The following is a 27,801-nucleotide window of genomic DNA, read 5'->3' as shown; positions in this document are numbered from 1 at the left end:
ATTAGCAGTGCTGAGACCCCCATTAATGTTTTACCAAAGTACTGATAGCTTGCTTTGAAAGACAAATTAGTGAAAACCAACTCCTAATGAAGGAAGATAAGCCTGTATTTCAACAGAAAATGAATAGCAAGGTTTTCAAACCTTGATACAGTAATCATGTCATTTATCATAGTTGATTGGTTTTTTGCATCTAGGCCTGAAGTTAGGTTGCTACGTGTGATTTGTATTAGTAATTCAAGTTTGTTAAGTATCAGTGATGTGTGGTGAGATGCAACTTTCAAAGACCGTTATTGTCGTCTCATGTGAAAGTAAACTTCCCACTAGATGAGGCAAAGGAAGGAAGTAGGATTTATTCTAATGGTAATTGTAATCATGATTTTTTGCAGGCATATGTTTGGAAAAATAATGTTTATATAAAAGCTTCACCAACAGCAGAACCTGTGCAAATCACTAAAAATGGAGAAGAAAATAAAATTTTCAATGGAATACCAGATTGGGTTTATGAAGGTAACTGTATCAAGCATATTTTACTTTGCATTATGATGTAAAAACTTTGTTTTATTGTAATTATTTTATTAGAACTGTTATCTCATTTCTCATCATTGAAAAGTTCAAAATAATCTAAGTCTCTGTTTTAAGAGGAGCATGCATCGTTACCTGAGCTTAATACCTGGCTAGCATGGGGATTTAAGAACAGAAATGAATTCGCCTAACTTGCAGCATGTCGCTGGAAATCATAGTATGTGAATTGGCTTCATATGATAGATTATAAGCATTGATATAATGTCTTATTTCAGAACCCCAACAAACAGTCTGCACTTTGGTACCTGAACTTCAATTAAAAAAAAAAAAATCCTATTAATAACTAATGAGGACAGTACCTAGGATAGAAGAGCCAACTTATCAGTTATAATTTAAACACATTTTCATCTCTTTCAGAGGAAATGTTTGGCACCCATTTTGCTCTGTGGTGGTCTCCAAATGGCAATTTTGTGGCATATGCAGCATTTAATGATACAGAAGTTCCTGTTATAGAGTATTCCTTTTATTCTGAGGACACCTTGCAGTATCCAAAGACCATTAGAATCCCATATCCCAAGGTCTGTGTTATTTATTAAACATGGTTGTTCTGCAGTTTCATTAAGAGAGTAGTCTCATTTAATCAGTTTCTGCTAATGAAAATATTGTCTGTCTCTCCTCAACAGCTTGCTGTGATTACTCTTTCTGAAGTCAACAGCATCTGGCAATGTTAAAGTATTTTATTATCTCCAGGGGAAAGCAAAAAGGGAAAAAAAAAAAAAAAGTATCATTTAAGGTTTTGTTGTTTCACCAGAAAATTTTGAGGTGGCAACTAGATGTTGAGATAAAAAAGCTCTTAGGGAATTAAAGTTGGTGCAAAACATTTGGCAGATGTACATTGTGTTCGGGTTGCACGTGGTATTGGTAATGGAATCTTCTTCAACTAATGTAGCGTTTTTAGTTGTTGGATGCTTCCTATATTGGGATGAAGGGGAAGAATCTGCTTGTGGAGTTTCTTTGCCCACACCTAAAGCTCTTTCAGTTTTAGCTGTGAGAGTAAAGCCTTTAGTGCATGCAGCTCCTCCTCCTCGGCCTTCCTCTCCACATGACTTGGTGCCCGCTGCTCATGGCACAGTTGGGGCTGGACTAAATGGTGTGAGAGTCAGTGTCCAGCATGCTCCAGACAGGTTCTTTTGGATACTCCACACGTGGAGGGTTTAGTGTTTAATACAAGAATTACCTGTGTGAAGTTATTTGACATTACACGGGATTTTGATTTAGCAGAGCGATGCAGCAATGCACTTAAGACGCAATACAAGTACAAATTACACTTAGAGTACAGCAATTGCACTATACTGCTAAATTGCAATACAAACGTGGCTCTCATTCCTGGTCTCCGTAACATGCTCACTGCCACAATGCTGGGCATCCCCACTGCTCGGAAGGAATACGTGGGCTGAAACCAAGCCAGCTCAGGAAGATGTTTTCACTCATTTGATTAACTGGGGCAGAACAGCTGATACAGCCAGCTGATCGCTCAGCTCTTACAGCTGTTTGTCTGGTGTAAAAGCTGCCCTCCAGTCCTCTTTGTGCCCAGTTCAGCTTTCTCTGCAGCCGCTGTGGTCGGTCGCTCCTTACCCTTCCCAAAGCTTCAGGAGCGCATGGCCTCTGCCTGTCCCCTTGGAGCCGCCCCCAGAGGGGTCACTGGTGCTCACGGCGAGCGGCTGGGCTCACTGATGGCCGCAGGGACTCTGCCCTGAGCGTGGCGCCTGTGAAGAAGACATAGGTGTGGAATGGCCTGCCAGTTTAAATTGCACCTTTTATGACAAACCCCTTTTGCTTGGAATATTGCTGACTTCTGGAGATGGGTCAACTACAGCTACCTAACTGTTGTGATGAGGACTTAGCTAGTTAACTTGTACTTCTAGAGAAGAAGCCATTACTGACACAGTTGTATTGCTGTCAGTACCTAGTAGCACTACGTTAAAAATAGTGGGGTACGTGCTGCAGTCACAGCTTTGTTGTATAGGCAGCTATTATATGATCACTTAATGTAAGGTATCAGTTTCCATGAAGAAGCACTTTTCTGTCTGTTAGCAATGGATTTGATTCACTGTTAGATACTGTCTGTGGCGTGTGGGACGAGATACAGTCAAACACTGCTTTGGCTACAGCAAGCCCTATGTAGTTACGAATGTTTCTAAATGTCTTTCTTATCTAGAAACACCTAACTAACACTATAAAAAAATACAAAGGATAATTTCTATATCGATCTTAAGAACTGCATTTAGGAACTTGTCTTTTCACATGTTTGAAGTTGGCTGGTTCTACCTGACTGTAGTAATTTCTTCGTCTATATTTTCGAACACTTATTTCACCAAGAATATTCTCTCTTCAAAAGTACAGTGAAAAATTTTATTTTCAGGCAGGAGCTAAAAATCCAACTGTGCAATTATTTATTGTGAATACCAGTTCGCTTCCTGCTTTCGACTCTGTTGAAATTTCTCCACCTGCAGAAATAAAATCAGGGTAAGAATTTTAGTTAAATGTTTGCTTGTTTCTTTTGGTGGGAGAGGAGGAGCTTCTATGTGTGACCACCCTATATTCAGTGTATATGGCAGTTTTTCTCAGTCATGCGGCTCTGGTAGCAACAAGATTTACCAGAGAAAATCTGCACGGAGATTATCCTCCTAGTGATTATATATAGATGGCATATTCCATGTATGTTATATTCAGAATGTGACAAGTTCTTGGCTCATCACATTCGGTGGAGTCTAACTATGGTGAAGTCATTTCACAGTACAACTTTAATATGAGCAAGTTTTGGTATAATCAAATTATAATATATGTATTCCAATTCACTGGGGGAAAAAAAACCAAAACAAAACCTTAATGGTAAGTGAAGATTTGATTTCATTGGAAGCAAGACTCCTTGCTAAGGCAAGGCATCATGGTTGTCTTCAGATTTATGCTTAAAATGTTTGTTTTCTTTGCAAACATGGTGAAAACCAGCACCTCTCACAGTAAATGGAAAATTGTATTTCTCAAAATGCCACTGGAAATGCACAACATGATATAAATGTATTTTGTAAAGAGCAGCTAAATTGATTTAAAATGCATGCACACAGGATTTGGTATCCCAAATCTTGGGTTTTGTTTTTTCTTTTTAACAATATTGTGGAAATTTTTAGAGGTTTGCACTTAGAAACATGCTGGGTATGGAAGCACAGGTTATACTGATAAACTTCAGGAAAAACAAGAGAGGTCTGTTAGCTACTGCATAAACCCAGCATTTTGTACATGGTGGCCAAAAAGCTATAACTGGAGGATCAGTGCTGTTCCGTTTCAGTCCTCACCACAGCGTAACTAACATCTCTATGTTAACTGAGATGTGCAAGTCTTCGTGAATATGTTGTTCTTTATCCTTTCTCTACAGTAACACTGCAATAGCTAGGTGTTATATAGCTGTTGTGTGCTGGTTTTCTCCAGAATTTCAGTGCCCCAGAATTATAAGCCTTTTATGTTTTGGTCAGTTCTGGTTAAGATCTCTGCTGTCTTAGAGTTATGTTTTACCTTTTGTTAACACCTAATGAAAGCTGAACAACGCTGCTCTGTGACGTGGGGACAATAACTATCATCTGTCTTCCAGTTTTGTACCCATCTGGCTGACACAGGCCTGAGTTACGTGGACTTAATCCGTTTTTAAATGAATGTAACACTCCGTAAATCAGGATTAATACAAAGATAGATCAAGTCTTGAATGATAAGTGCAAGCATCAAAACTTACTCTTTCTCCCAATGGCCAATCTAAATAATGGTTAAGCCTCAGCATGTGCGTCCTGCAAACATTGAGGTGGCCAGAACAAGACTTGGGGAATTTCACAAGAGCAAAAGTCCATAAGTAGGAAAAGGCAAGTGATGTGCAGTGTTGCTGTCAGGTAGTTTTGCTCCTGGAAGCACAAAGTAATGAATATTTGCACAGTATGTATATTTATACCACTGTGTGACAGGAAAGGTTAATTTCTGTAGTGGAAAATTCTATTTTTACTTCCTTGGAGCTAAATTCTGAGTAAAACTAAGTTTGAATTAGTGGCATACCTCAACCCACCCGACTGGGTGGGGATTTCGAGGGGCAGTGCCCCTGCAAATGGTTGCCTGTTGCAGCGCTGTCCAGACCTTGTTGGATGCACAGCAGTTGTACCCCCACATTTGAAGGGGGTACACCACACTTCTGTTTCAGAGGGAAAGCTGCCAAAGGCTGGAATGGCAGTGCTTTGCCACATAAGATGGTAGCCGAAACCTGTGACACTTTTTTGCACAAATGACCAGGATGAAATCCATACAGCATTTAAACACCATTTTTAGCATTGTGGGTAGAGGGGGCTCCTGTTGGCTAACAGGAGGATGAAGGCAATGGATGCTCCTTGTCTGAAGTGATCTGTCCTAAAAATAAGTTGTCCTCGGAGTAGAGAGCTCCAGACAGTAGCTGCAGGAATATCCCTTCTCAGCAGCAAATGAGGAACGGCAGTGCAAAACTGCTGTACTCTATACTTGAGTTAAATGCAGCTTAGTTAACGTTTCGTGGGTTGTTGAAAACTGAAGGTGCATCCCTAGTCTCTATAATAACCTTACAATATTTATTATGTTATACTAATAGCATAATAAATAATAATTTTTTTTGTTTTTCACTTGTACTGTCCATTCTGGTCTGATGGATGATTTATAGTCTCCAGAATTGTTAACTTCTCTCACTTTGCAGGAACAAAAACTGGGGGGCTAATTCCCCTTTTACAAAACAAGGGAAGCCACTATTATAGGTACATGAATAATGGCAGTTTAATTTTTTTTTTTTTCCAAACAAGCTCCTGCAGAGTGCTTTTATAATATTATTGGTCTAAAATACAATGTTTGAAGCCAGTGACAGTAGCGATTAAATGACCTACCAACTTCTCAGAGAAATATGAATGTGAAAATATACCTTTTTTAAACATGATTTCTAAACTGCAATCTAGAAATAAACCTAAAGTGGTCGGTAACCAGTTGGCATATATTTTTAATCCATCCACATTAATTGTAGTGTTTTCTTTTTCTTTTTTTCTCCCCCCCCCATGATTACAAAGATATTCACTCTCATCACAAAACTTCCCACACATTTTTGATAACTAACTTTGGGGGAAAAGGGAACATGAACTTGGAACTAAGTCAAATGTGCAAATTCTGGTTAAAAATGTATACTTGCCTTGGAGGGGAGGTTTGTTTTATTTTAGTTCATAAGGCTTCTAGGAGATAGGAGAGATCTAAAATAAGAAAAGACGAGTACATCTAACAGATCGTAATGGTAAACAAAAGTACTAAATTTTATGTGGGGCCTTTTCAAAATTAATATACAGGAATATTCATGAAAACGATATTTTTTGCAGATACTCCAATTCTTCATGTCAACTAGTTGGTATTCTGAAGATTAAAATAAAATATTCAAATAGTAATATCTGTTCTTGGTACGATCTCTCCCTCCATTCTAACTAGTGGAAATAAATACTAAGTTGAACAAAGATATGTGTCACTCTAAAGGTGCTTACAGGCAGCCAACTTCATGCAGCTAAGGATAAAATTCCAAAATCTAAGGCGCATAGAACTTAATATTCAGAAGAATTTCCTCTAGATGCACATAGTACAAGATTTATGAACAGTCTGGAGTAGCTATTATTTTATGCATTAGAGGATAGTGATCTGTCTGTTCAAATTTAATTGCAGTCTTTCTGGAAGCGGGTCTGTACAAACTGTCTAATTCTTTATTGTATGAATGAAAATAACCAAGGCATCTACTAGCAGCAAAAACAATTGGCAAAAAAAGGGCACAATTAGGTTTGCATCATTGTTTATTGTTGACGAGTAGATTGAAATGAAAATACCCAGATGAGTCTCATTGAGTGAATTGCTGAATGCTATTGTATAGTATGCTATTACAGAGAGGATTGTAAATATCTAATGCTATTGCTGTTTTCAGGGATCATTATTTGAGTGTTGTAACATGGGTGACAGATGAAAGGATCTGCCTGCAGTGGCTCAGAAGAATTCAGAATTTTTCAGTCCTCACAGTCTGTGACTTTGAAAATGCTACTGGAAACTGGTCATGTCCACAGGTAAGAAAAATGAGGTGGGAGAGTCACAATGCTTGATAAATGAAACTAGAAAGGAGTAGAGTAGCTCTGTATGTTTATCTTTGTAGAAACATAGCCTGATGGAAAATAAACATAATTGTTGTGGGATTGTTTGTTTTTTCTTTCTTAGGAAAAACAATTTACGGAACAAAGTACAACTGGCTGGATTGGCAGAGTGAGTGTTCAATTTCTAAAACTGCCACATGCTAAATAACACTGATAATGAAGAAAATTTCATATGAGCTTCTTGCTGGCTGCAATGCCTCTTGTGTGCAGGTCTGATCTAATCACTTCTTGCGTTTTACATGTATAGGAAAAAATGTCTCAGACGGAGCCGCTGTGCCGCCCCGCTCCCAGTTTTAAGCTTTTGTGGGTATGGGGTTCTGAACTCCCAGCCTGGGCTGACGGTGCAGCGTGGCTGGAGCTGTAACTGCGTCCTCTGTGACCCGTGCCTCATGTTCAGCTTGCCAAAAAGCAGAGTGCTCCTTCCAGATGCCTTTTTAAGTCTGACCGGCTGCTTCGGTAGTGGTAGGTAGGGGAGCGCAGGAGCCACGATTCAGAATTCCCTTTGTTCAGGGGGACTTGTCAGCTCTGCTGGCTTGGCTGCTCTCCAGCCTTTCTGCCACCACCGGAATGATCTAGGTGATAAAATGTATGAAGAAGTGTATCCTATAACCTTTGAATTGTATTGGAGGAAAGGCGTAGAGGACAAAAGTCATTTTTAGCATTTCAGGTTGCAGCAAACCATTCCAGGTTCTCCTTGTGGTTTTACTTATTTATTTATTTCCTCCCTGCCCAAAATATCCATTGGAGAGAACTGGGGACAAGATGCATATAACTGACCAGATTAAAATTTTCATACACTTCTGCCAGACCAATCGCTACTGTCTGGGTGATGCTTCCCAAGCTGCCTCTCAGTCCTTTTGTACATGGTAGAGAGTAGGCACCTAATGAACTACACAGAAGATCTGGGGGAAGTGAAGCAGAGATGCAAAAGTTCAGACTTGGAGGGAGAAATGAGTTTCAGAGTTTTTGATGAGAACACAGAGTACACTTTCCACTCCCGCATTTTCCACACACTGATTATGCTTTAGTCACTAATTCACTTTTGAAGTCAAAAATGAAAGTTTAAAGAAATGCAAAGAGGGAGGCAACAGCAGGGATGAAATCATCCGCAGTATGAAGATGAGAGATCAACCCACCTGCTGTCAAATTTGATATGGAAAGGAAGGCCTTAACGCTGACACATTTTGCTTCTCTGCAGCAAAGGCTTCACAATTAGACAATGTGATGATCAAGCTGCAGACTTTGTAAACAGTTGTGCAAAATGAGAGGGCAAAATGCGAGTCTGTGCCATTAAACTAGGTTGTTGGTTTTTTGTTGCTTTTAAAGAGACAACCCACATCTTAGGAGCTGTTCGAAGCAAAAGATAATTTCACTGTATGATTCCTGGATTTGAGAAGGGGGTGGAAAGTAGGGAGGATTGAAGAAAGGATAGGAAAGGTATATTTATTCCTTTCTTTTATTCTTATCTATTTAGGGGTGATAAAATGACTCTTGACTGATAAGGGATATTTTTTTAATATATATATATAAAAAATGTATATATATGTGTATTTGAGAGAGATATATACACACATATATATGCAATTCATATAAGTGTATATACAAACTTAAGTAAATTATATATGTGTGTAAAATACAGACATATACTTCCCTCTTTGTATATATCTGTAGTGTTTTTTTTCTTTTTTTCAAAAATAGAGATGAAATTATACTTAATCTAAGAATGCTCAGAACAGCCTGTGTTACTGCATAAGGCTTCCAGGTCATGAGCTAAGTTGGAGCTTGCCAGTTGAGTTGAAGGAAAGTCACACTTTGAAAAAGCAAGACTGTGATAAGGGAGAAGCTAGCAAAATATTTGCCAGGTTATTTTTTGCAAAAATATTGCTAGGGAAGAAGGAGAGATTATCTGGAGCACATGGGTTAGGGAGACTCAAGTTCTGTCATCGCTTACTGAGGGACCGGAGGCGAGTCACTTCATCTTTCATTTCAGAAATGGGTATAACATCTCAGAGATACTGTGTTGTGTCAGTTGGCTAATTAATGTTTAGATGTTTTGGACATGTATCACAGAAATAACTTTTATTTCATTCAGCTCAATTTTGTTCTTCTGTTTTTCTCTCTACCATGTGGAGCACATCCAAATGACAGTCAGTAGAAGGAATCCATTCATTTCTGTCACTCCCAATTGATAAATGGATAGTTCCTTCATGAAAATACCACTCCAGTTTGGGCTCTCTGGCATTCTGTAATCACCTACTTCCTAAAAAACTTTCCTCTTGGAAAGCAGCTTGTTTTCTTTGAAAAAGGGGGGAAACTTTTCACTGTGAAGCTAAAAAAAAAACTCATTAGGTTCAAAGAATGTTTTCACAAATACATGTTTTAAAATGGGAAATTCAAGGAAAACATGTATTTGCAATGTTTACATTGCTATAGGTTACAGCTGCATGTTGGCACTGGGCAGAATAAAGCACTGGCTTTAAAAGTAGGTGCACATATTGTTTCCTAAAATGGTAGGAAACCAGGAACACCTGTAGGGCTTATGATTTGAGGGAGGTGGGAGTGGACATCAATTGTTACCAGGGCTAACGCTCAGGAAATTCTGCTGCTTAAGGAGCAAGAAAATATTTTAAGTGTGTTTACTTTTAGGGTAATGGCTACAGGTCCTACCTGCTAAGTCAGTAGGCAAAAATTCTTGCAGTACGTTCAGTGATGCATTGTTTTAAGTATTGAAACTCCTGTGTAGAGATATCGAAACCTAAATTTTGGGTTTAGAGTTTTGTTGTTTGCTTTAATAGACATTTCTCTTGTGTTCAAGTTTCAGCCATCTGTCCCTCACTTCACTCCCGATAATGCTACCTACTACAAAGTCTTCAGCAATTCAGAAGGTTACAAGCACATCCATTACATAAACGCCTTGCAGGTAGGTAGTAAGGTGTAGGACAGTCACTGCTGACTTGTGTTTCTCCTGGTGACTGAGGAGCTTCATGTTCTGCTTTTTTGCCATGCCTTTTTTCCCCGCCTCCAGGTTCCAGTACCTGTTACTGCAGGAAAATGGGAAGTAATCAGCATAGAAGCTGTAACCAATAAGTTTTTGTAAGTATTGTAATTAAGATACTGATTCCTATCAGGAGGGCTTGTAACAAGGGTCTAAGCAAGCAGGGAGGGAAAAGAGGGAAAAGGTGTCATTTAACTCATTAAAAATCTGGTCTAAACATGTAAGATAATCCTTTAAATACTGTAAGGTACTGTAAGCATTTTACCAAAACCGGTATGTTTTGCTTTTATAGATACTACATTAGTAATGAAAACCGTGGAACGCCAGGAGGGAGAAATCTTTATAAGTAAGAAATTTTTGCTGCAGTATGAGTAAAATATTTATTAATTAAAAATAAATTTTAAGAAAAAGCATTGCAAAATAAAAAGATTAGGATGTTTATAGTCTTAACGTGGGATCCTAGATAGGATAGTAATTTAAAATCAGTATAGAAGTATAAACTGTAAAAACAGCTAAAATATTTTTCTGTAAATTTAGATAATAAAGGGAAATTGTGAAAAGAAACAACCAATCCTCAAGCAACAAACCCCTCAAGAAAACCTCTCATGCTTTTTTATTTTTCACTGCGATTATAATTCCAGTATTAATTGAACTGAAAATTTTAAAGTCTGCTTTCTCTGCTTTTTAAATCAATAAGGGCTTTACTCCTGAATTTTATTGTATTTCATTTGGTCATCTTAATTAAAAAGCTTGCATTTATTTAGCATAGTTTAAAAGAAAAAAAAAGTCTTTCATCTCTGAAATGAAGCTCGTCTACTTTGCAGAGTGCTCTTGGAAAGCAGTCCAAATTCTACTACATGTGTTAGCTGTGATCTGGATCGAGAAAGATGCCGGTATTATTCTGTGTCCTTCAGCAAAGATGCACAGTATTATCAGCTAGATTGTCGTGGTGAGTATATCTGGAATTAATGGATATAAACATGACTGACTGATTAGTTGGGTGGGGAAGTTCACTTCGTCAAGATATTGATATGCATTGCGTAACAATGACACGTTGGTATCGTTGGATAAATGCATTGGCAGCGGAAAAACATACTCCCTCCTAGGCTCAAAAGCACCTTGAAAAAAATTACAAGGATTAAATTTGATAGTTCTATCAGCACAACAGGCTGGGTAAAGAGAAGCGCTCTATGTGTGGGAATAAAATTAAGATAGCTAATGCTCTTCAAAAAAATCCAGTGAACCTAAGTTAAGCAGTGGGACTGTCATCTGTCTCTGACCTGTAAGTGCTTATGCTAGATAGTACAAGGGATAAAGTAATCAAAGGGTGGGAAAAATAAAATCTTCTGTAAAATTTCCATTAAACTGAACTGTATATTGTTTTTTAAGATGCCAATATCTTCCTTGATCTATGGGCTAGAAGAACAGACAGACAGCAGAGAGGGAGCTGCTCTGTCATGTAAAAATGGTTGTTTGAAGAAGACTGCTGAGGTCTCTGTGACAAGGCTTACTGATTTCCAAACCACGGTCCACAGCTGATGGGCAGACTTTGCTAAAGAGTGGAAGTTTAATTCTTCAGTGCCTCACAATCATGTGGTTCGCCTGTGAGACAGTCTGAATATTTTATAGAATCCTGTGGCTTGAGTTTGGGCCCTAATAACTTAAAATCCAGCTTGTGTAGGCTGGAGGGAAACAAGTGCTGAGCATTTATGATTTCACCCACTTCCAGTTGCTTTACGAGGGCTGTGTTTTGAGACAGCGTGCAAACATGAAGGTTTTGTGCTCTGTTACAGGTCCTGGCCTACCTGTATCTACTCTGCACAGAAGCAGTGATGATCAAGGTACGGGATTGTCTTAAAATGTAATTTCTGTTGCACTGTAAATTTATTTTAATTTTGTTCTCATTGCTTAGTATAATAATTAAAATGTCATTATAAAGGGTCAATTTAATTTCAGATAATTACTCTACTATAGTTAACCAGAAGAATAAATTATATAGCTTGGCATATGTTTATTCATAGTTTATTTAACGTTATTTTACATTGTGCTAGAAAACAGTGCGTAATATATGACTTATTTACTGCTGTTCAGTTTTTCTGAAATGGCATTTAGATAAGAAATGGGGAAAACAGCTTTCTGGGTACTAAATTACTGAAGGAAAACTGTATCATAAACATAGAATCTGAGAGGAAAACCAAAAACTGCAGTAAACTGAGACTGCAGTGTAGGTTGCCATCATCTCAGACTGAATTTTTAAAGTGGTTCATAATTAAAGAGCAGTGCATTTGAAAATAATGTATTTAATCTTTGACTCTTACTAACTCTGTTATTTAGTCCTCAGATACTTGGAAAATAACACTGAACTGGAAAATTCATTGAAAGATATTCAGATGCCTTCAAAAAAAGTTGACTCCATTCGTGTAGGTGGATACGGTAAGTTCAAAAACATGTTTTACCTTTCTCTCCCCTTTCACCAAGTGCTTCAAGGTCTTCTGCTGAAAAGCATGACAGAAAAGATGGTTGTAGTGGGGATTATTGCAGTTATTCAGCACTTAGAGGCAAGACGATTTTTTTTTTTTTTGACATCTCCAAACATTCTGTTTTTTTCTGAAATCCCAAAATATTCTTATCTAAAATATGCTTTTTCCCTAGTGTGATATCTTGATGTTTTCATGATGAAGTCATGATGAAGTGGCTTAACTCCTTTTTTCCTTGATAATTACCTGAAAAACAAAAGTCCCTAACACCACATTAAATAAATAAGTAAGAGGAATGGGGGTGGGGCACAAAGCTCGTAAGCATTGTTGAATTTAAATTAAATTATAAATTCAAGTAGGTCTTAATTTGCAGGTACAAGTCCCTTTGGTTTGTGTTAGCAGGTTGGGACGGTGGAGGAGAAGTTCAGTTACCAAAAACCAGACATAGAATCTAAATGGAAAAACTTGCAAAATCATTTAGGCTCCATTTCAACAAGATCGCCTTTGACTTTGTGTAGGGGAATATTTGGATTGAATAATCACTTTCTTAAAAGCACGTTCATGCTCCAAGACTGCATAAACCTCTGAATACAGACTAGAACGAAATGCTAGAAAACGAACTGCTTTGCTAGTGGTGCTCCTGTGAATTTGCATGTCCGGGCACAGGAGCCTTCTTGGTGTGCTCCTAGGCTGAGGAACACCAGATAGACCAGCAGTGGGACGCCTGGTACCCGTCTAAACTGTTCTTGCTCCAGCCTTTGCTACTAGCTTTTCCCTTCATGACAAACTTCCGCTTGATAATATGAATGAATATGCTTAATGGAATTACATTTTACGAACTGTATTGAGTTCTGTCAGTCATTGTTAACTGTTCTTTTTGATGCCTCCCTCCTTCCACTGTTACCTTATTTATATAATAACTCTCTTTATCTTTGTCTTTTCTGTCTTTTATTTCTGTCACATTTTTACTAGGGGCTAAAGATGAAATCTTCCAGGCAACATGGAGGTTTAAAGATGTTCTTCGTGCTATCAGTTGTATATTCATCTTTTTATTCTTCTTTGTTCTTACTACTTCATCTCTTCAGGGTAAAAGTTTTTGGGTAAGGGGAATCTGTTTTTAATGGCACAAATAGGAGAAATAAATCCATTTATGTAGTCCTACTTCGAGTTCCAAGTCTGCTCGCAAATCCATGTATGTTATCAAAGAAGAAATCTGCTCCCGAGACTATGGAGTACACAGATTATGCAAAAACACTGAAGCTAGTATTTTCATGTGTTCAATTTAGATTTTTAATGTCTTCAGTGTTTTAATGTCTTGCATATTCATACCCGGACAAATTTCTGTAAGACTTGCACTCTGGCTATTACTGCAGTGCAGTCCATCAGCATTGCTTCATGCTTCCTTTGCAGCATCAGTTCTTTTAAAATTCATGAGTGAACAATTGAGCCAATTGGTTTGCAAAATTTACATGGTGTGCGTTGAAAATGTTCAGCTAACTCTCAGCCAACTTGGGTGGAAAGAGTAACATGGATAGAACCAGAATCAGTGTTGCTTGAGAAATAATAGATATTTGGATATGTTTCTGGGATGCTTTACAAACTGTCATGCAAAGTCTATCTGACAGGTTCAAAATATTTAAAATTTCTTTTTACTGCTGGGAGAAAAATTTGAGTAGAGAAACATTTTTAAGCTAGTGTCAGATTTACTACTGTAGAGACTTACCAAGTTTTACATGTAAGCTTATAATGTAGAGCATGTTGAGTCCCCAGATTTTATTATTATTTTAGACATTCCAGTTCCAGACTCTCTGCTAACCTAGCTGTAAAACATTAAAAAAACATTATTAGATCAGCTAGGAATTTTTACCTGTATATATTAGGACAGTTCAGATGAAACTACTTCTTAATTTTTAGGGGGTGTCTCAAATGTGCTCTTGTATGAATTGTAATGCATGTCAAATTATTTTACTGAAGAACTGACCTAAGTCAAACTCTTTTCACTTTTAGACCTGTGGTATCAAATGATACTGCCTCCCCATTTCGATTCATCAAAGAAGTACCCTCTGCTCCTTGATGTGTAAGTCTTCAAGTTACATGGCAATGTTGTGTTAATAATTACTTTCATCTACTTCAAATGCTCTTAATAAGATCAGGAAACACAAAATTGGCATGTTTTCTAATTACTTCTTGGAGTAGTTTTAATAAGCAATGAAAAAATGAGGTGTATCCCAATTTGTGATAGATTCCTGTACTCTAAGATGGTGTAATGCTTAATAAGCACATATTTTGCTGGTAGCAGTGGGGCAGATATGTTCTGTATCTCATTTAAAAGCCAGGATGTTCGCATTAGCTTACCTCATTCTCTGCTCTTAGAGTTCATTAGGAATAATATTCAATGAAATGACATTCCAGAATGAAACCTTGAATAAGCCTTGTATCCTAAAGCTGAAGTAGTGAGTGTGACGTTGCATTTTTCCCTGTGATATTTGACTGTCAGCTGGTGTTGGCAAACTGCATCCTGTGGTCAGGATGGCATTTGCTGGTTTTTCATAAATTCAAGACCATGGGCATGTGCTGTTTGGTCCGTTCTTCCTCAAGCACTTCTGTTTGTGCTGGTATGTTTTCTTCTGACTGGAAATTACTGAAGTTTAGCTATTCATTAAAATAGAAATGTTAACCTTTTCCTCTTTTTACAAAAAGCTGACTCCACAGGGAAACTAGCTGTTAATTGTTAGGTACATCTTTATATAATGTCATTTGGTAGCACTGTAATGCTTTTTGATATGCCTATTGAACATTTTAATGAGTAGTCAGTGCTCTTTGCTTGTTAAGAGTTATTTTGGTTTTGATTCTATTTATTGACTTACCTGGGCCTTTGTCAGGATCACCTCCGCTTCATGGTGATCTTGATATCAGAAATTCCTTCAGCAGTGTCAGGATCCATAGTGTATAGAAACAAAGCTCGATACAGAGAATTCCTCATAGGTTTTTCTTTGCTTTTAAAACTGGGAAAAATGGGTTATAGAGCCATAAGAGCCACTCTTCCATTTCTTACTCTGTTGAACAGTGGCTAGAGAAGTGCACTGCAAACAGAATTTTACCATCCAGGCACTTAGAGTGTGATTTCGTAGTGCTCAAGGGCTTCCAAGTATTTTAAAATAAAAAGTTATAATTACAGTTTTGCTTCCTTTTTCTCAGCCTGCATAAGAAATAGGTTAAACTGTAAGGAACACTGATGAGACACAAAAAAATGCAGAAAAAGATCTTTCTCATTTTCCCAAATGAAGGCTGTTTGTTGATTTCAGACTTTAACCAAGTACGTCATAGGTAAATGGAACAGAAATAGTTAAAGAGCATTGCTTTGAAACTTAGGTTCTAGATGACTAGATATACCAACACAAAAAAGAATTTGGGTTGGATTTCTGATAAGCCGCTTAAAGTCAAAATAATGAAAGTTTCTTATTAGAGCAGAAAGCAGTAAAACAAAATCCAGTCTGCTTTCTTGATTAACAGTTGAAGTTTTTAAAAAAGCATATTGCTTTGTCCAGGCAAAGCAGCAGTTTGGAGTCAGTCAAGGATGTTTTGCATGTTTGCTCAGTTTAATTTAAAATTTTACCCTTCTTTAGTGGCTGAAGAGTGTCAGCAATAATTGCATTTCAAATGCTTGATGTGAGAATACATGGAGAGTAAATGCCTCAATTCTGTGGCACTTTTCACCCAGGTATGCAGGACCCTGTAGTCAGAAAGTAGATTATGTCTTCCGGATCAGCTGGGCTACTTACCTTGCAAGCACCGAGCAGATCATTGTGGCCAGCTTTGATGGCAGAGGAAGTGGATACCAAGGGGATGAAATTATGCATGCGATAAACCGAAGGCTGGGAACATATGAAGTGGAAGATCAGATAGCAGCAGCCAGGTGAGCTACAATGAAATGGTCAACACTGCTCCTTCTTTTCTGTGCTTATTGTGTACGGGGAAAAAAAAGTAAAGATTTCGAATGGTCATCTTGAAATTACTGGCAAAAACATAACTAAATTCTACATTAATTTTGTATGCTGAAGTGTGTCATTTATGAGCCAACCATCAGTTTGTGTTTAAAAAGACAGAAGAGTTAATGCTGTAATAACAAATTTACCATATCCCTGCTTTTATAGGGATGATAGCTGTCGCATTAGTAGAAGAGCATGCTACCAAGGAACTTGGAGCTGCAAGTTTTACTCCAAGCTTTTTGCAAGTTTCTGTTGCGACAGAGTTATTTGTATGAACTACTCAGCCTTTACATCATAGTTCATCTTCGTCACTTGGTTCATGCTTGTAGAACCTCACTAAACCGAACGATGTCAGTATGAATCTGTCAGAATCACAAAGAAGTGATCTTACGGGGTTTGCTTTGGGGGATTTTAAAATGTTAAGGAGTTTAAACAAATAGCATTTCAGAATTTTTTTTTAAACCCTGATTGGATTTACAGGTGTCAGCCTGTCCCTTACTGCTGCAATTTGAGTGTTGCTCCTTTTTTTTTTTTTTAAAAAAAAAAAAGACAAAAAATAAAAGGTGAGACACGTGGTGAAATCTAACCAAATGCAATACAAATTTCAGTGAGTGTGGTTTGAGGGCTTTTACAGACCGTCCAGGTTTTGGTTTCTCACATGCACAGATGTTTTTCTGACTTTCTTAAAAACACACGTACCTGAAGTATTGTATGTTTTCATATGCAGTCACTGTGATGAAGTGGGAAGTGCTTATTTGTACAATAGGAAGAGGCAGACATGATGGAAAACAGGCACGTCTGTATAATGGCAGATACTTGCAATCCATTAAGCATTTAATTGTTCTGTTTGCTTTTAGAAAATTTTCTGAAATGGGCTTTGTTGATAAGGACAGAATAGCTATTTGGGGTTGGGTAAGTACTCAAATAAGTTTGGCTGGCTTATTATTTAATTGTAACAACTATTTGTTGTGCGGCCGTGTGTGGGAGGTGCTGGAGTAGTGAGTGTGAGGCACCTCCGGGGTCACGGCACGCTCCAATAACTGAACTGATGAAGTACATCTTGCAAGTGCCTGTATACATTGTCCCTTTGCAAGCATTCAGGAGCCTTTGAAACAGAAATTAGGACTACTAGAGGGATTAAAAACAATTTAAAGGGATGCTGCCAAGTTCCTATGTACAAGATGAACTAATATTAAAAAGAAAAAAAATCCAAGTATATATTCACTGGTGTCTCTTTATATTAGTTGGATGACTAATTTTTAAAAAAAGATGTAAAACTACATGTGAACCAGCTGCATGGCATGGTTGTTGTGTTTTTACTAGCAGCCTGAAAATACCTGAATCTGCAGTATTGTTGTGCTTGGCTGTATTTTATTTCAGCAGTACTTCCAACCAGATTTCTCCAACTTTGATGTGTCTTTAAAACCTGTCACAGTAGAGGGGGGTGTTTAATAGCATATATATACCCCCTCAGCTGTAAGGCTAAGTGCGTAGGTAGTGTTAGTGATACCTATTTGATTCAAACTCGGAACATTTCTCTGTCCCAGGCTGCTGTTTAACTGTTTTCTGGTGTCACAGGGAGTGTTCTTGCATGCTCTGTTTAAGCATACTATTTTTAAGTATATGCAGGATTGCATGCAGGATCTGGAATTAAACTGCTAGCTGAAATTTGGTCACGGCTGGTGACAGGCACCAGTGAACAAATTGCTTGATGGCAAGTTGATGACGGTGCCTTTAGTAGCTTTTCTTGTGGGGATAAACATCTCCATGTTGTATGAAGTCAAGTGTAGTAGTATTAATTTTAGTGGGAGAGAAATTGTTTCTACAGAAATGGAGGACTTAATGCATTCCCATCTTACTTGTTATGAGCCACAGGATGAATAGTTGAAGAGCAGTCCTCTTCGGAGCTAGGTTGGGGTTATGCATCCTAGATACTGAACCTGTGGGCAGGTTTTCTCTCTATCGAGTTTTCAAGTTGTCAGTGTCTCATTGTCAGCCTGTCACTATGTACGTTAATTTTGCTTGCCATAGGTTCAGCAGTAATATCTTTACTGTGGCCACGTTAGGCAACATACTTATACATGGATTTAATTACGAAGTATGTGCATTGCTTTGCTGGTCTCATTGGGAGGACCTAAGTATTGACGTTGGAGCAAGCATTTAAGGGCTTTGAACTAAGATGCAGTTCCATTTGCCTGTAGTCTGGTTTCAAGACAGGAGCAAGATCCAAAAATTGCTCTTCTTTTTGCATGTGGGTGGGCACATTTTCCTAAATAACCCCTTCAAACTATAGTGAGGGCAGTCATTTGGGCAGCCAGTGACACTGTTTAGGTATCTCGCTGCCTGGATGCTCGAGTGTGTCAGATATTTACTCATCTGTGTATCAGGCTAGACTGCGAGTGAATTTTCGGTGCATAGCAAGGAGTGTGTTGCTGCACAGTTCCTCCCACAGACTCAGCAGAAGATCTTCGCTCCCCGGTCACAGTCTTGCTCTTGATGCTTTGGAGGAGAGTTAGCAAGTGAGCTGCCGTAGGCCTGCTCTGAGGGAGTTGTAAATTTTTGGATGCCCTGGTGCAACTACTCATCAGGCGCGTTGTGGGCCCGAGCTCTGCTTCCACCCACTCCCCCACCCCGGAGAGGGACACAGCGGTTCAGCAGTGTGTTGTTTCCTGTCTTTCGCTGCTGCCTACGGTGCCACCAAACACTGTCATCCTTCGCTGAGTCACAGTTCGACGGCGTTTGCGCCCCTTTTCCCCAGCAAGTTCTCATTCATCAGCGCCACAGCTGCCATGCGCTGTTTGATGCCTGTTTCCCCCACTGAGCAGGCTGGGTGAGATCTGACCCAAATTCAGAATGGAGTTCATTAATATGAAAAACGCTGAGCCGATAAATGTCTGATGAACCGTTTAGCAGATGGGCCCTATCCTTTTCTTCCCGACTGAAATAACAGCAATGTTTTCTTCTCAGTCTTATGGGGGATACGTGACCTCCATGGTGCTTGGCTCTGGAAGCGGCGTGTTCAAGTGTGGAATAGCGGTTGCCCCCGTGTCACGTTGGCAATATTATGGTATGTGATGGCTTCCTCGTTACAAGGATTCCCATATGTCTTGCAGTGCACATGCTGCAAAGTGTTGATTCATAGCGCAGAACTTTGATTATCTACTAGATGCCACGTAAATGCCACTTGGTCTGTTTTTATGAACTCATGGGTATTGCATTTCAGAATTAAACCGATTCCCTAAATCTTATTTCCCATTTTAAAAACTCAGATCCACAATTCCAGGTAATCTCTTCAATGTTTAATGAAGGCTAAATTATTGTAATATTTGTAGTATTACCGTAATGTGTCTGTGTGTGCTTCCCAAAGCTGCCACGTGTTCCAAGACCAGTGTTGTGTGTCAGAAATCCATCACTATTAGGCTTTGCTTCTTCAAAATGCTACTTCACTTATAAGCGAACTGTGAGGCTTAACATCGAACTTGCATTGTAATTTACTCTCTCAAAGTAACAGAATAGGATTTGAATTACCTTTGTTTTCTTTTCCTTTTAGAGTGTAAAATTTGGATTTTATGAAGCTAATTAATCTTAAGAATAGCTTGATGTGAGGAAAACCTGAACAAGTGGACAAGTCTGTACGTGCTTCAAGCTTACAGTGTGTAAGGTTGCAGTTGCATGAGGCTATAAATACAGTTATAGGGGACCTCCTCCCAGATCAAAAAATGTGTATATATAGTTAAAAATATAGTATGTGCTGGTACAATGTGACCACATTTTGACATTTTTCTGGTTTGGATTTGTCCAAAAACATTCAAAGGAAAGCTTTTCCTGGCAAACCTCTGCTAAGTAAGGCATAATTTATCATTCTGTATTTAGCACAGGGGCTGTATAATAGCGTATTATGTCTCTGGTTAATTCAACAGATCAAATCGGACTACCAGGTATTAGCAGTAGTCTGTTGAGGACATAGGGGTGTTTTCGTACTGTTTGGACATGAATATTACAGTATGGCAGGAATTTTTTTTTTTTAATGACAAACCACTTTAGTTGATTAGATAAAGGAAAGGGTTATGGAGGCATGCATATTCAACATAAAAAAAAAAACCACAAAACAGTGCAACAATGCTGATGAGAAGTCGAATGGACATTAGAATATGGCAACAGAGCATAGATTTGTGTGGCATTTTTAAAATAAGGCAGCAGATCTGCAAAACAAGTAATATGATAGCATGCTGAAAAATCTGTGGAAAATCAGAGATATTTAATTTTTACTATATAACATAGAGGCAAGCTGAGTCCTAATCTATTGCTACATTTTCATTTTCTAGATTTTTAGTAGTAAACATTTAGATAAAATATCGAAGACTTTTGTCAAATGCTAGTCATTTACTGCAAGATTTTAAGTAATTTTCTTAGGATTACTGAAAGAATAACAGTAAGGTAACATTGATACAAAGTACTTAATTAATATTCAGCATTCAGGTGTCCATGGCAACAAGAAGATTAAATATTCTGAATAATGATGGTTACCTACATGCCTCGTTCTGGAAAACCTGGTTTTATCCTTTTTTTTTTTTTTTTCTTTTCTTTTTTCTTTTAATTTCCAGTATGCATTCTTACTGTTTGTGTCAGTGGGTAAAATTTCGGGTAGACAGACAGACTGAAAATTAAGCAGCATATTCTGGTTTTGTTTTTTTTTAATTACAGATTCAATATACACGGAGCGATACATGGGCCTTCCTATAGCAAGTGATAATCTGAAGAATTATACTGTAAGAAAGAAATCACTTTTACTCCGTTTTTTTGATGTGTGTTGTTTCTTTTCTAAACCACTCTGTTTTTCTTTATACAGTCTCGTTCCTTCCCCATGGGAAAAAATAAGTTTGTTTCTTCTTTCCAGCTCTAACTGTTGCATTGTGCTTTTAGAGGCTGTAGTCTGATGCATTTGGATTTGCATGTATGGTGTGGGTTTTCTGTTGTTTGTTTGGTGTGCTGGTTTTTTTTGGTTTTTTTACATTCAGTTCCATTTGGCTACTTTGCAGACTGTAAAACAAGCTGTAAAAACTGTTTTATTTTAATCACCAAGAAACAAATTTGTTTTAAAATTTAATATGCTCGTGGGCAAACTATGCTTTCTCTTAAACAACATTTCCACCAAAACAACTCCAGCTCTTTCTGAAATGTAATTTTTAAAAAAATGGGTATTGTGTGAACTTTCTTGCTTTAGGAATCTGCAAGCTTTTTTCAGGGACAGCAAAATCTCCTAAATATTAGGCAACTTTGACCGGTAGGCAAGTCTGTCTGTACTGTGATTATATCAAACAAATTGCAGACCAACTGAGAGCCAGCAGTGTTGGGGCTGGCATTCTGGCCCCGTGTCCACAAACACAGGGTGTCCAAGGTTTGGTGTGAAATGACAAACGTTTGCCCAGGAGTGAGGGGATTTCCAGGTGTTCTGATGGGAGCACAACAGTGTGGATTGCTTGTCCTCGTTATGGCACAATGAATTGCTTGACCTTTTGTTGCCTCAAGGGCTTTTTGAAGTCACAGGGTGTAGGGCAGAGCAGCCCGAGCCTTCCGTAAGGTTTTGTTAAATTTCAGATCCAGGTGGAAATACAGTGGCTGCTGGAGAACTGTGAGGGGTCTGAGGGGTGCTGTGTGCCCTGGTTCTTGGGTTGTTTCACAGAGGTGTTCAGCCATGGTGATGCTGGAACCAAACATGGATGCCAGAGGAAGAGAGATGGGGCATTTTTTGCTTGGGCTGGTAAATAGCCTAGAAGACAGTTCAGCACTGATTGTGTCTTGATGCATTAAAAAGTGCTATGGGGGGGGAAAAAAAGGTTGGGGTTTTTGCACTGATTTAGAAGTATGGTAAAACATATAAACACAAACAGCAATGGACTGAAACGTCTGTTTTGACATATCGCTACAGTCACCTGGTTTTGTCAACTGCTGTATCAGACATTCTGGTCAAAATTGAGAACAATGGCAGCGACTGCTGGAAGACTTGGTGCCGCGGCTGCCGCTTCCAACCAGCGAGCTGCTGGGGCCCGCCGGGGACTGACCAGCAGCCTGCAGCCGCCTGCCTGCCTTTTTCCAAATGCGTTTCTTTAAGGCAGTGGGAACAGTAGGAGGTCTGCGAGGTAGCAGTGTAAATAGAAGTCACTGTCGTCGTGCAGAACGAACGTTAACACTCTGGGTGCACAAAGTCATTCACCAGCTTCACGGCACAGATGGCAACAGAGGACTGTTTAATCCTTTCAAGCCAGGAGTCGGATTTTCTTGGCATAGTATCCATTGCTGGCAATGGCCACGTTGAAACTGCCAGTACCAAAGAGCTAAAGGTTTCAAATGTGTTACTCGGAGGACTAATTGGGGAGAATGGTGGCTAGATGGAGGAGGGGTAATTGCACAGATCAGATTGTCACACTTCGCTGCTGCTTCTAGAGACAGGAAAATGCAACTAAGTCCTCATTCGTTGTTAAAAGCCCCAAATGATGTATTACTTGGAATTTACTTTTCCGTATAAACCTGGAGGGGTGGAGTAGCTCGAGAAGTGAGTTTGTTGCTTTTCATGTAGCATCAATTGGAAGGGTTGTGGGATTTTGTTGTTGCTGAAGACCCAGCATGTTCCTGACTTCAGCCCAGCATGTTCCTGGCTTACGGTCCCTTTGTTCGGTGTCCCGGTAGCCAGCCTCCTGGCCCCTTAGCGCCGATGAGAGCTGTTTTCTGAACTGAATGTTTTTTAGCAAGTAAATGCAAAATATGTACTGCAAGCTCTCCTAGCTGAAGCTGTTAAAGCATTTTTGAACTGTTAACTTCATACTGTCAGGTTTGTGTGCTGCATCATATATTCTCTATCCTACTGCATCCGCTATAAAGCTGGCTTGAAAAGTGAAAGGTTGCATAAACTCTGTGTGCCCTAATTTAGAGGAAACGGCACTGTGTACACACCTGCTTAGAGAAGATGTGTGCTGCTAGGTGCCTTCCTAATGCGCAGAGTGTTATTAATGACTCTGAATACATAGTCTGAAGAAACTAGTGGTGGTAAGAAGGGTCTGCCGTACCTTTGTATTACTGTGACATTCGGTTTCACATTTATTGAAGGAAGAGAACCCGAGATGTTAAATACTCTTTGTCAAGAGTCAAGTCTGAGGGATGACTCACACTCCTCTAAGTAGGCTAATTAGGTGTCATCAGTGCCTTTTAAGGTGGTTGTGAGCTATTAAAAATGAGAGCTTTGTAAAAGAAAGGAGCAAGCATGGGTGCTGCTCCCAATGGAATTGTGCGGGGATCCTCGGCTGAATGGCAGAGCAGCCGTCCGCCCAGGAAGCAATGTCCCTGATGTGAAAGACTTGAGGCTAAATCAGGGCAGAGCTCTAGAGGTCAGATGCAGTAGCCATGTAAAGCATACCGAAGAGACTGTTCAACTTGTGAGAAGATTATTTTGCAGTTCACTCTGAATTTGATATGCTTTTGGCAAGTGTTTGAAACAGTCATAGATTTGGCAATCTTTTTCTAGCAGATTTGAAATGTTCAGTCCTTAAGAACTGCTGCATCATTAGGTTATGCAAAACAGGGTACAATTTTGTAAATATGCCATCTTGTACTGATTTGACATTTGTTCTATTATCTGAGAATATGCTAAAGGGAGAGAGACCTTCAGTTTCAGCCAAACCTTAACTTGTTTGTGGAGTGCTGATAAAATGTTGACTGCTGTGTGATCTTTAGAGAAGCCAGTTACACTCAGCAGGGCCTAGTTCTCAGTGGTTGTACATGTTACCTTTTCAGAACCTTTGTCCTGGCGGTGTAACTATGTATTGAAGGGGTAAATTCAGTTGTATTTATTTGCTGTCCACTTGAAGTTTGTTCAGCTGATGTAGCTGTTGCTTTGTGCTGTAACTGTGCCTAACTTCAGATCGCTCCCTATCCTGCAACCTCCTTTCCTGGCAGAACTACTGTGTCCTTAAAGCACATTTTGGGGAAGGGACTCTTCATGTTGTGTACGCAAGTGAGACATCAGTTGCAAGTGACAAAAAAACCCTGAGAAAGTATCTCTCTTGTGCATTCCTTCTTTCTGAAGTATTTTACAAATAGGTTTATTTTGTTTAATGCTTGGAGGGTAAGAATAGTGATATCCTTTTTGTAAAACTGCTTTTGGAAAGTCGAGTTCTCAGAAGTGTAGGTCAGGTCAGGCTTCCACTCGCAGAAGGTTTGATGTCCCTTAAACCAGCACTGATTTGCTGGAAGAAAGTTTCTAAAGGCGATCTGTCAAGTCCCCCTCTGCACATGTGGAAAATGATTCACTCAGAGGATATTGCTTGGTTCTTTTTCTTTTTTGCTTTTTTTTATATCATTGGGCCATTACTTCCTGAATCGTTGTTTTGGTCGGCTGCTGTACTGGTGCTCCTCACTGAATCAAAGTCCTCTCTCCAGATTTTGGCACTATCCTAACTGACTGTTCTTACTCCATGATACCAACTTGTTTCAATGGATAGTGTCATGCTTCCAGTGTGCATGCATTTCCATATATTAGATGGGATTTCTGGTGCTCTGCAGCCTTTCACCATCCGAAGAGGGCAATTCCAATGTTACGGATCGGAGGGTGACTTTTTCTCTCTGCTGAACTCGTTTTTTAAATGTGGTTGAATAACTACAAAGAACTCATTTCACTTATGAGAGGGTTGTGGTATGCTACTCTGCCATAACAAAAGGAATTTAATATTTATGCTTGCTTTAAAGATTCATGAGTGTACAAGAGACATAAGGAAATTAGAACACTTCTGTGTCTTGGTAATACAATGTATTTGACTTTTTGGGGGTACTAAATGCAAATCCCTGTGCAAGGATACAGCTTTAGTACAAAGTGGGGGAGAAAAAAAACCAAAACAAAACATCACATTCTTTTGTTCTAATTTTTACTGTTTTCTTCCATGCCATAGTAGCTTTCAAGTTGCTGTAATATAGAGAAAACTTCCACAGGGGTTCAGTCATTCTCAGCAGAGAACCCCTAAAATGTTGCTAATGAAAGGAAATTTAATTCAACGTATTTTTGCCCCATTATGCTGGTTGTCTTATCGAGCCTAAAATGTCTTGTTTTGTCCCTTTTTTCTTCCCACTCTGATGGCAGAGCACTATCCTATTCCCTTTCCTTGCCCAAATTAAAAATCTTACCTGCAACCCTTACTTCCCTCATTCTTCAGTACCTAGTCACAGTAGCAAGTCGGGTGGTTAGTATGTTGTAGGGAATATGTTGTTACTGTATTTTAAGTTTCTTGATTAATCTTAGTTGCCAGGTTTTTTTTTTTTTTCCCTTTTTTTTTCATCACCGTATTGTGTTTCAATTCCCAAAATGTAGCTTGACTTCTATTTATAGATTCGGTCTAGTGTTGTTTTTCCTTCAGGCATTTCTGTATCGTACTTGGGGGAGAGCATTGTTTTAAACTTCTTGTCAGGCATTTTTGCTTGAGACTGATGAAATACTAGCTCTGTTGACTTACCTACAGGTAAACTGTAGTGAACATTTCGGTGGGGAAGATAATGCGTGTAGTCTCTGCAATATCTACTCCTCGCTATCATAGGGTGCCCTGTTGCCATGGCAACACTTTTTTAACTTGTCTGCAGTCGCACAGGAAACCTGTGGCAAGTGGTGTGCTGCAGGCTAACAACGCGTTAGCAATGCATTAAATGTGTATCTCGCTCACAAAACTCTTCCCCTCTGGAATTGCCTGTTACTTTGCAGACATAACCCTCAGTAATAATTGCAGACCGGTGCAGAACGATGTGAGTGCGAGCACGGTGCTGCTGGATATGTGAACATGCTGCTTGGGGGCACGGAGGGGAGCAGGGGTGGTTGTTTTTATCTGAAGGACCCCAGCCTGTGTCAACAGGAATCAAAGTCAGTTGGTAGCAAATCATCTTCTAACAAATAGCACCTTTTTTCTTTTTCTTTTTTTTCCCCTTTTCTTTAATTTCAGAGTTCAACAGTAATGGCCAGAGCTGAAAAATTCAAAGAAGTTGAATATCTCCTTATTCATGGAACAGCAGATGGTGAGTTGCAGTTAATTAGACATTTTAGTATTACAGACAGGTTCGCAATTCTACTACTGACAAAACAAAAGCATGAAGGGGCAAGGCTGTTACATTTACGTCAATAAAATAATACCGCTTTCTGCAACTAATTTGTGTTTCAGTCAGCAGTGCTGGGGAGTCTTCTGTGTTCGTTGTTTTGCTTTTCCCCCAGAGTAGTACAGAAGCAATTTTTTTGTTTACCTTTTTCTTCTTTTTCTTCCACTTTTCAGATAATGTTCACTTTCAGCAAGCAGCACAGATTTCCAAAGCTCTTGTTGATGCTGAAGTGGATTTTCAGGCAATGGTATGCTTCTGTTTTGCTTATCATCACACAAATGGGTTTGTGTTATGAGAATAATAGCAAAAGCTCCCTGTTGTTAGGTATAAATCAACTGCCATCTGAAATGAAAGTTCACGTACTTGCATTTCATGTTCAGTAACTGAACGTAATACACCCATGTATCTTCTGTACAAGAAAAAATGTGAAGCAACTCCTCCTTCTATTTGACCCTGTTTACCTAATCTTAGGGGTTTTTTGTGTTCTCAAACAAACAGCCAAGCTGACCCCAACCTTTGCGTATACCCGAAGTCCAATGAATAGTATCTTACACGTAGAATAGAAGGAAAGGTTAATTTCGGCTAAGTCCCAGATAACCTGTCCATCACTTTTGGTGTTTCTCTATTGAACTTGTAAGTCAAGTAGTTATGTGCCCCTTCCTATGCTGTACATGCACACTCTCAGACTAAGGTGCGGGCTCTTCCTGCCCTACCTTCTCCCAGCCCTTGGGGAGCAGTGCTCAAAAGGGATAAAGTACAGAAGGAAGCCGCATGCATCAGTGCATGGTTGTCCTTAAACTTGCAGGGCTTACAGGGTGGAGAGCTCAGGCACCACTCTAAACTGAGGAGCTGCATCTGCCATGCATGGGGACAGGCCATGTATTCATTTTGTACTTTTAGCATAAGTAGATGGTGTGTCCCACACACAAAGCAGGGACAAAAGTATCATAGCAGCCTCCTACCACCACCATGTCTTTGCCTCCATGCTGAATTAGCCTCATGCTGGGATAACTTTAAATGTCTGCAGGTTTTTATGTCTTACCATGTTTGATTTATATCATTTAGATGTGGCTAGAACTGACATTCTCTGTATTTTTCTTTCCCGCAGTGGTATACCGACAAAGACCATGCCATCACCGGTCAAGCACATAAGCATATTTATACCCATATGAGCCATTTCATAAAGCAGTGTTTCTCACTGCCCTAGCACCAGCATTTTGGTTGTTAGCGATGGTACTTCTCCAGGAAACTCTCTAGCTAATGTGCACTGAGCCAGTATAAACTTTTATGAATGAAGTTGAGATAAGGGGCAGTTCTTGGGATGCTTGTGTACGCAATGAAATGCTAATCTTTATAATGATTTCTGTTGCCAAGCAACTATTGCATTTTTAGTGATTGTGTTTAATCAGGTCTTAACATTACCAGAATGTAGGTATGTTGCAGACTTCTAGGAAAGCATGGTACTTGCT

The 27,801-nt window shown here is 39.1% G+C and overlaps 1 protein-coding gene across 1 annotated transcript in view; it reads left to right on the top strand.

The window, feature by feature from the left end:
• Window positions 1-27,539, top strand: part of LOC104032035 (dipeptidyl peptidase 4) — a 39,322-nt gene extending 11,783 nt beyond the window's left edge. Inside the window, exons 8-26 of the mRNA XM_075710418.1 lie at window positions 387-507; window positions 940-1,100; window positions 2,945-3,048; window positions 6,527-6,662; window positions 6,811-6,855; window positions 9,562-9,666; window positions 9,772-9,839; window positions 10,034-10,087; window positions 10,566-10,690; window positions 11,535-11,582; window positions 12,076-12,174; window positions 14,226-14,295; window positions 15,940-16,134; window positions 17,065-17,119; window positions 19,175-19,274; window positions 20,912-20,976; window positions 26,182-26,254; window positions 26,506-26,579; window positions 27,441-27,539. Of these exons, the coding sequence (XP_075566533.1) occupies window positions 387-507; window positions 940-1,100; window positions 2,945-3,048; window positions 6,527-6,662; window positions 6,811-6,855; window positions 9,562-9,666; window positions 9,772-9,839; window positions 10,034-10,087; window positions 10,566-10,690; window positions 11,535-11,582; window positions 12,076-12,174; window positions 14,226-14,295; window positions 15,940-16,134; window positions 17,065-17,119; window positions 19,175-19,274; window positions 20,912-20,976; window positions 26,182-26,254; window positions 26,506-26,579; window positions 27,441-27,539 (1,797 nt within the window). The remainder of the gene's footprint in view (window positions 1-386; window positions 508-939; window positions 1,101-2,944; window positions 3,049-6,526; window positions 6,663-6,810; window positions 6,856-9,561; window positions 9,667-9,771; window positions 9,840-10,033; window positions 10,088-10,565; window positions 10,691-11,534; window positions 11,583-12,075; window positions 12,175-14,225; window positions 14,296-15,939; window positions 16,135-17,064; window positions 17,120-19,174; window positions 19,275-20,911; window positions 20,977-26,181; window positions 26,255-26,505; window positions 26,580-27,440) is intronic.
• The last annotated feature ends 262 nt before the right edge of the window (window positions 27,540-27,801 follow it).

Source organism: Pelecanus crispus, chromosome 5 (genome assembly GCF_030463565.1).
Source record: "Pelecanus crispus isolate bPelCri1 chromosome 5, bPelCri1.pri, whole genome shotgun sequence".
In the NCBI taxonomy this organism is placed as follows: Eukaryota; Metazoa; Chordata; class Aves; order Pelecaniformes; family Pelecanidae; genus Pelecanus; species Pelecanus crispus.
Note: the sequence above shows the minus strand (reverse complement) of the source record. Positions and strands in the feature narration are given on the sequence as shown.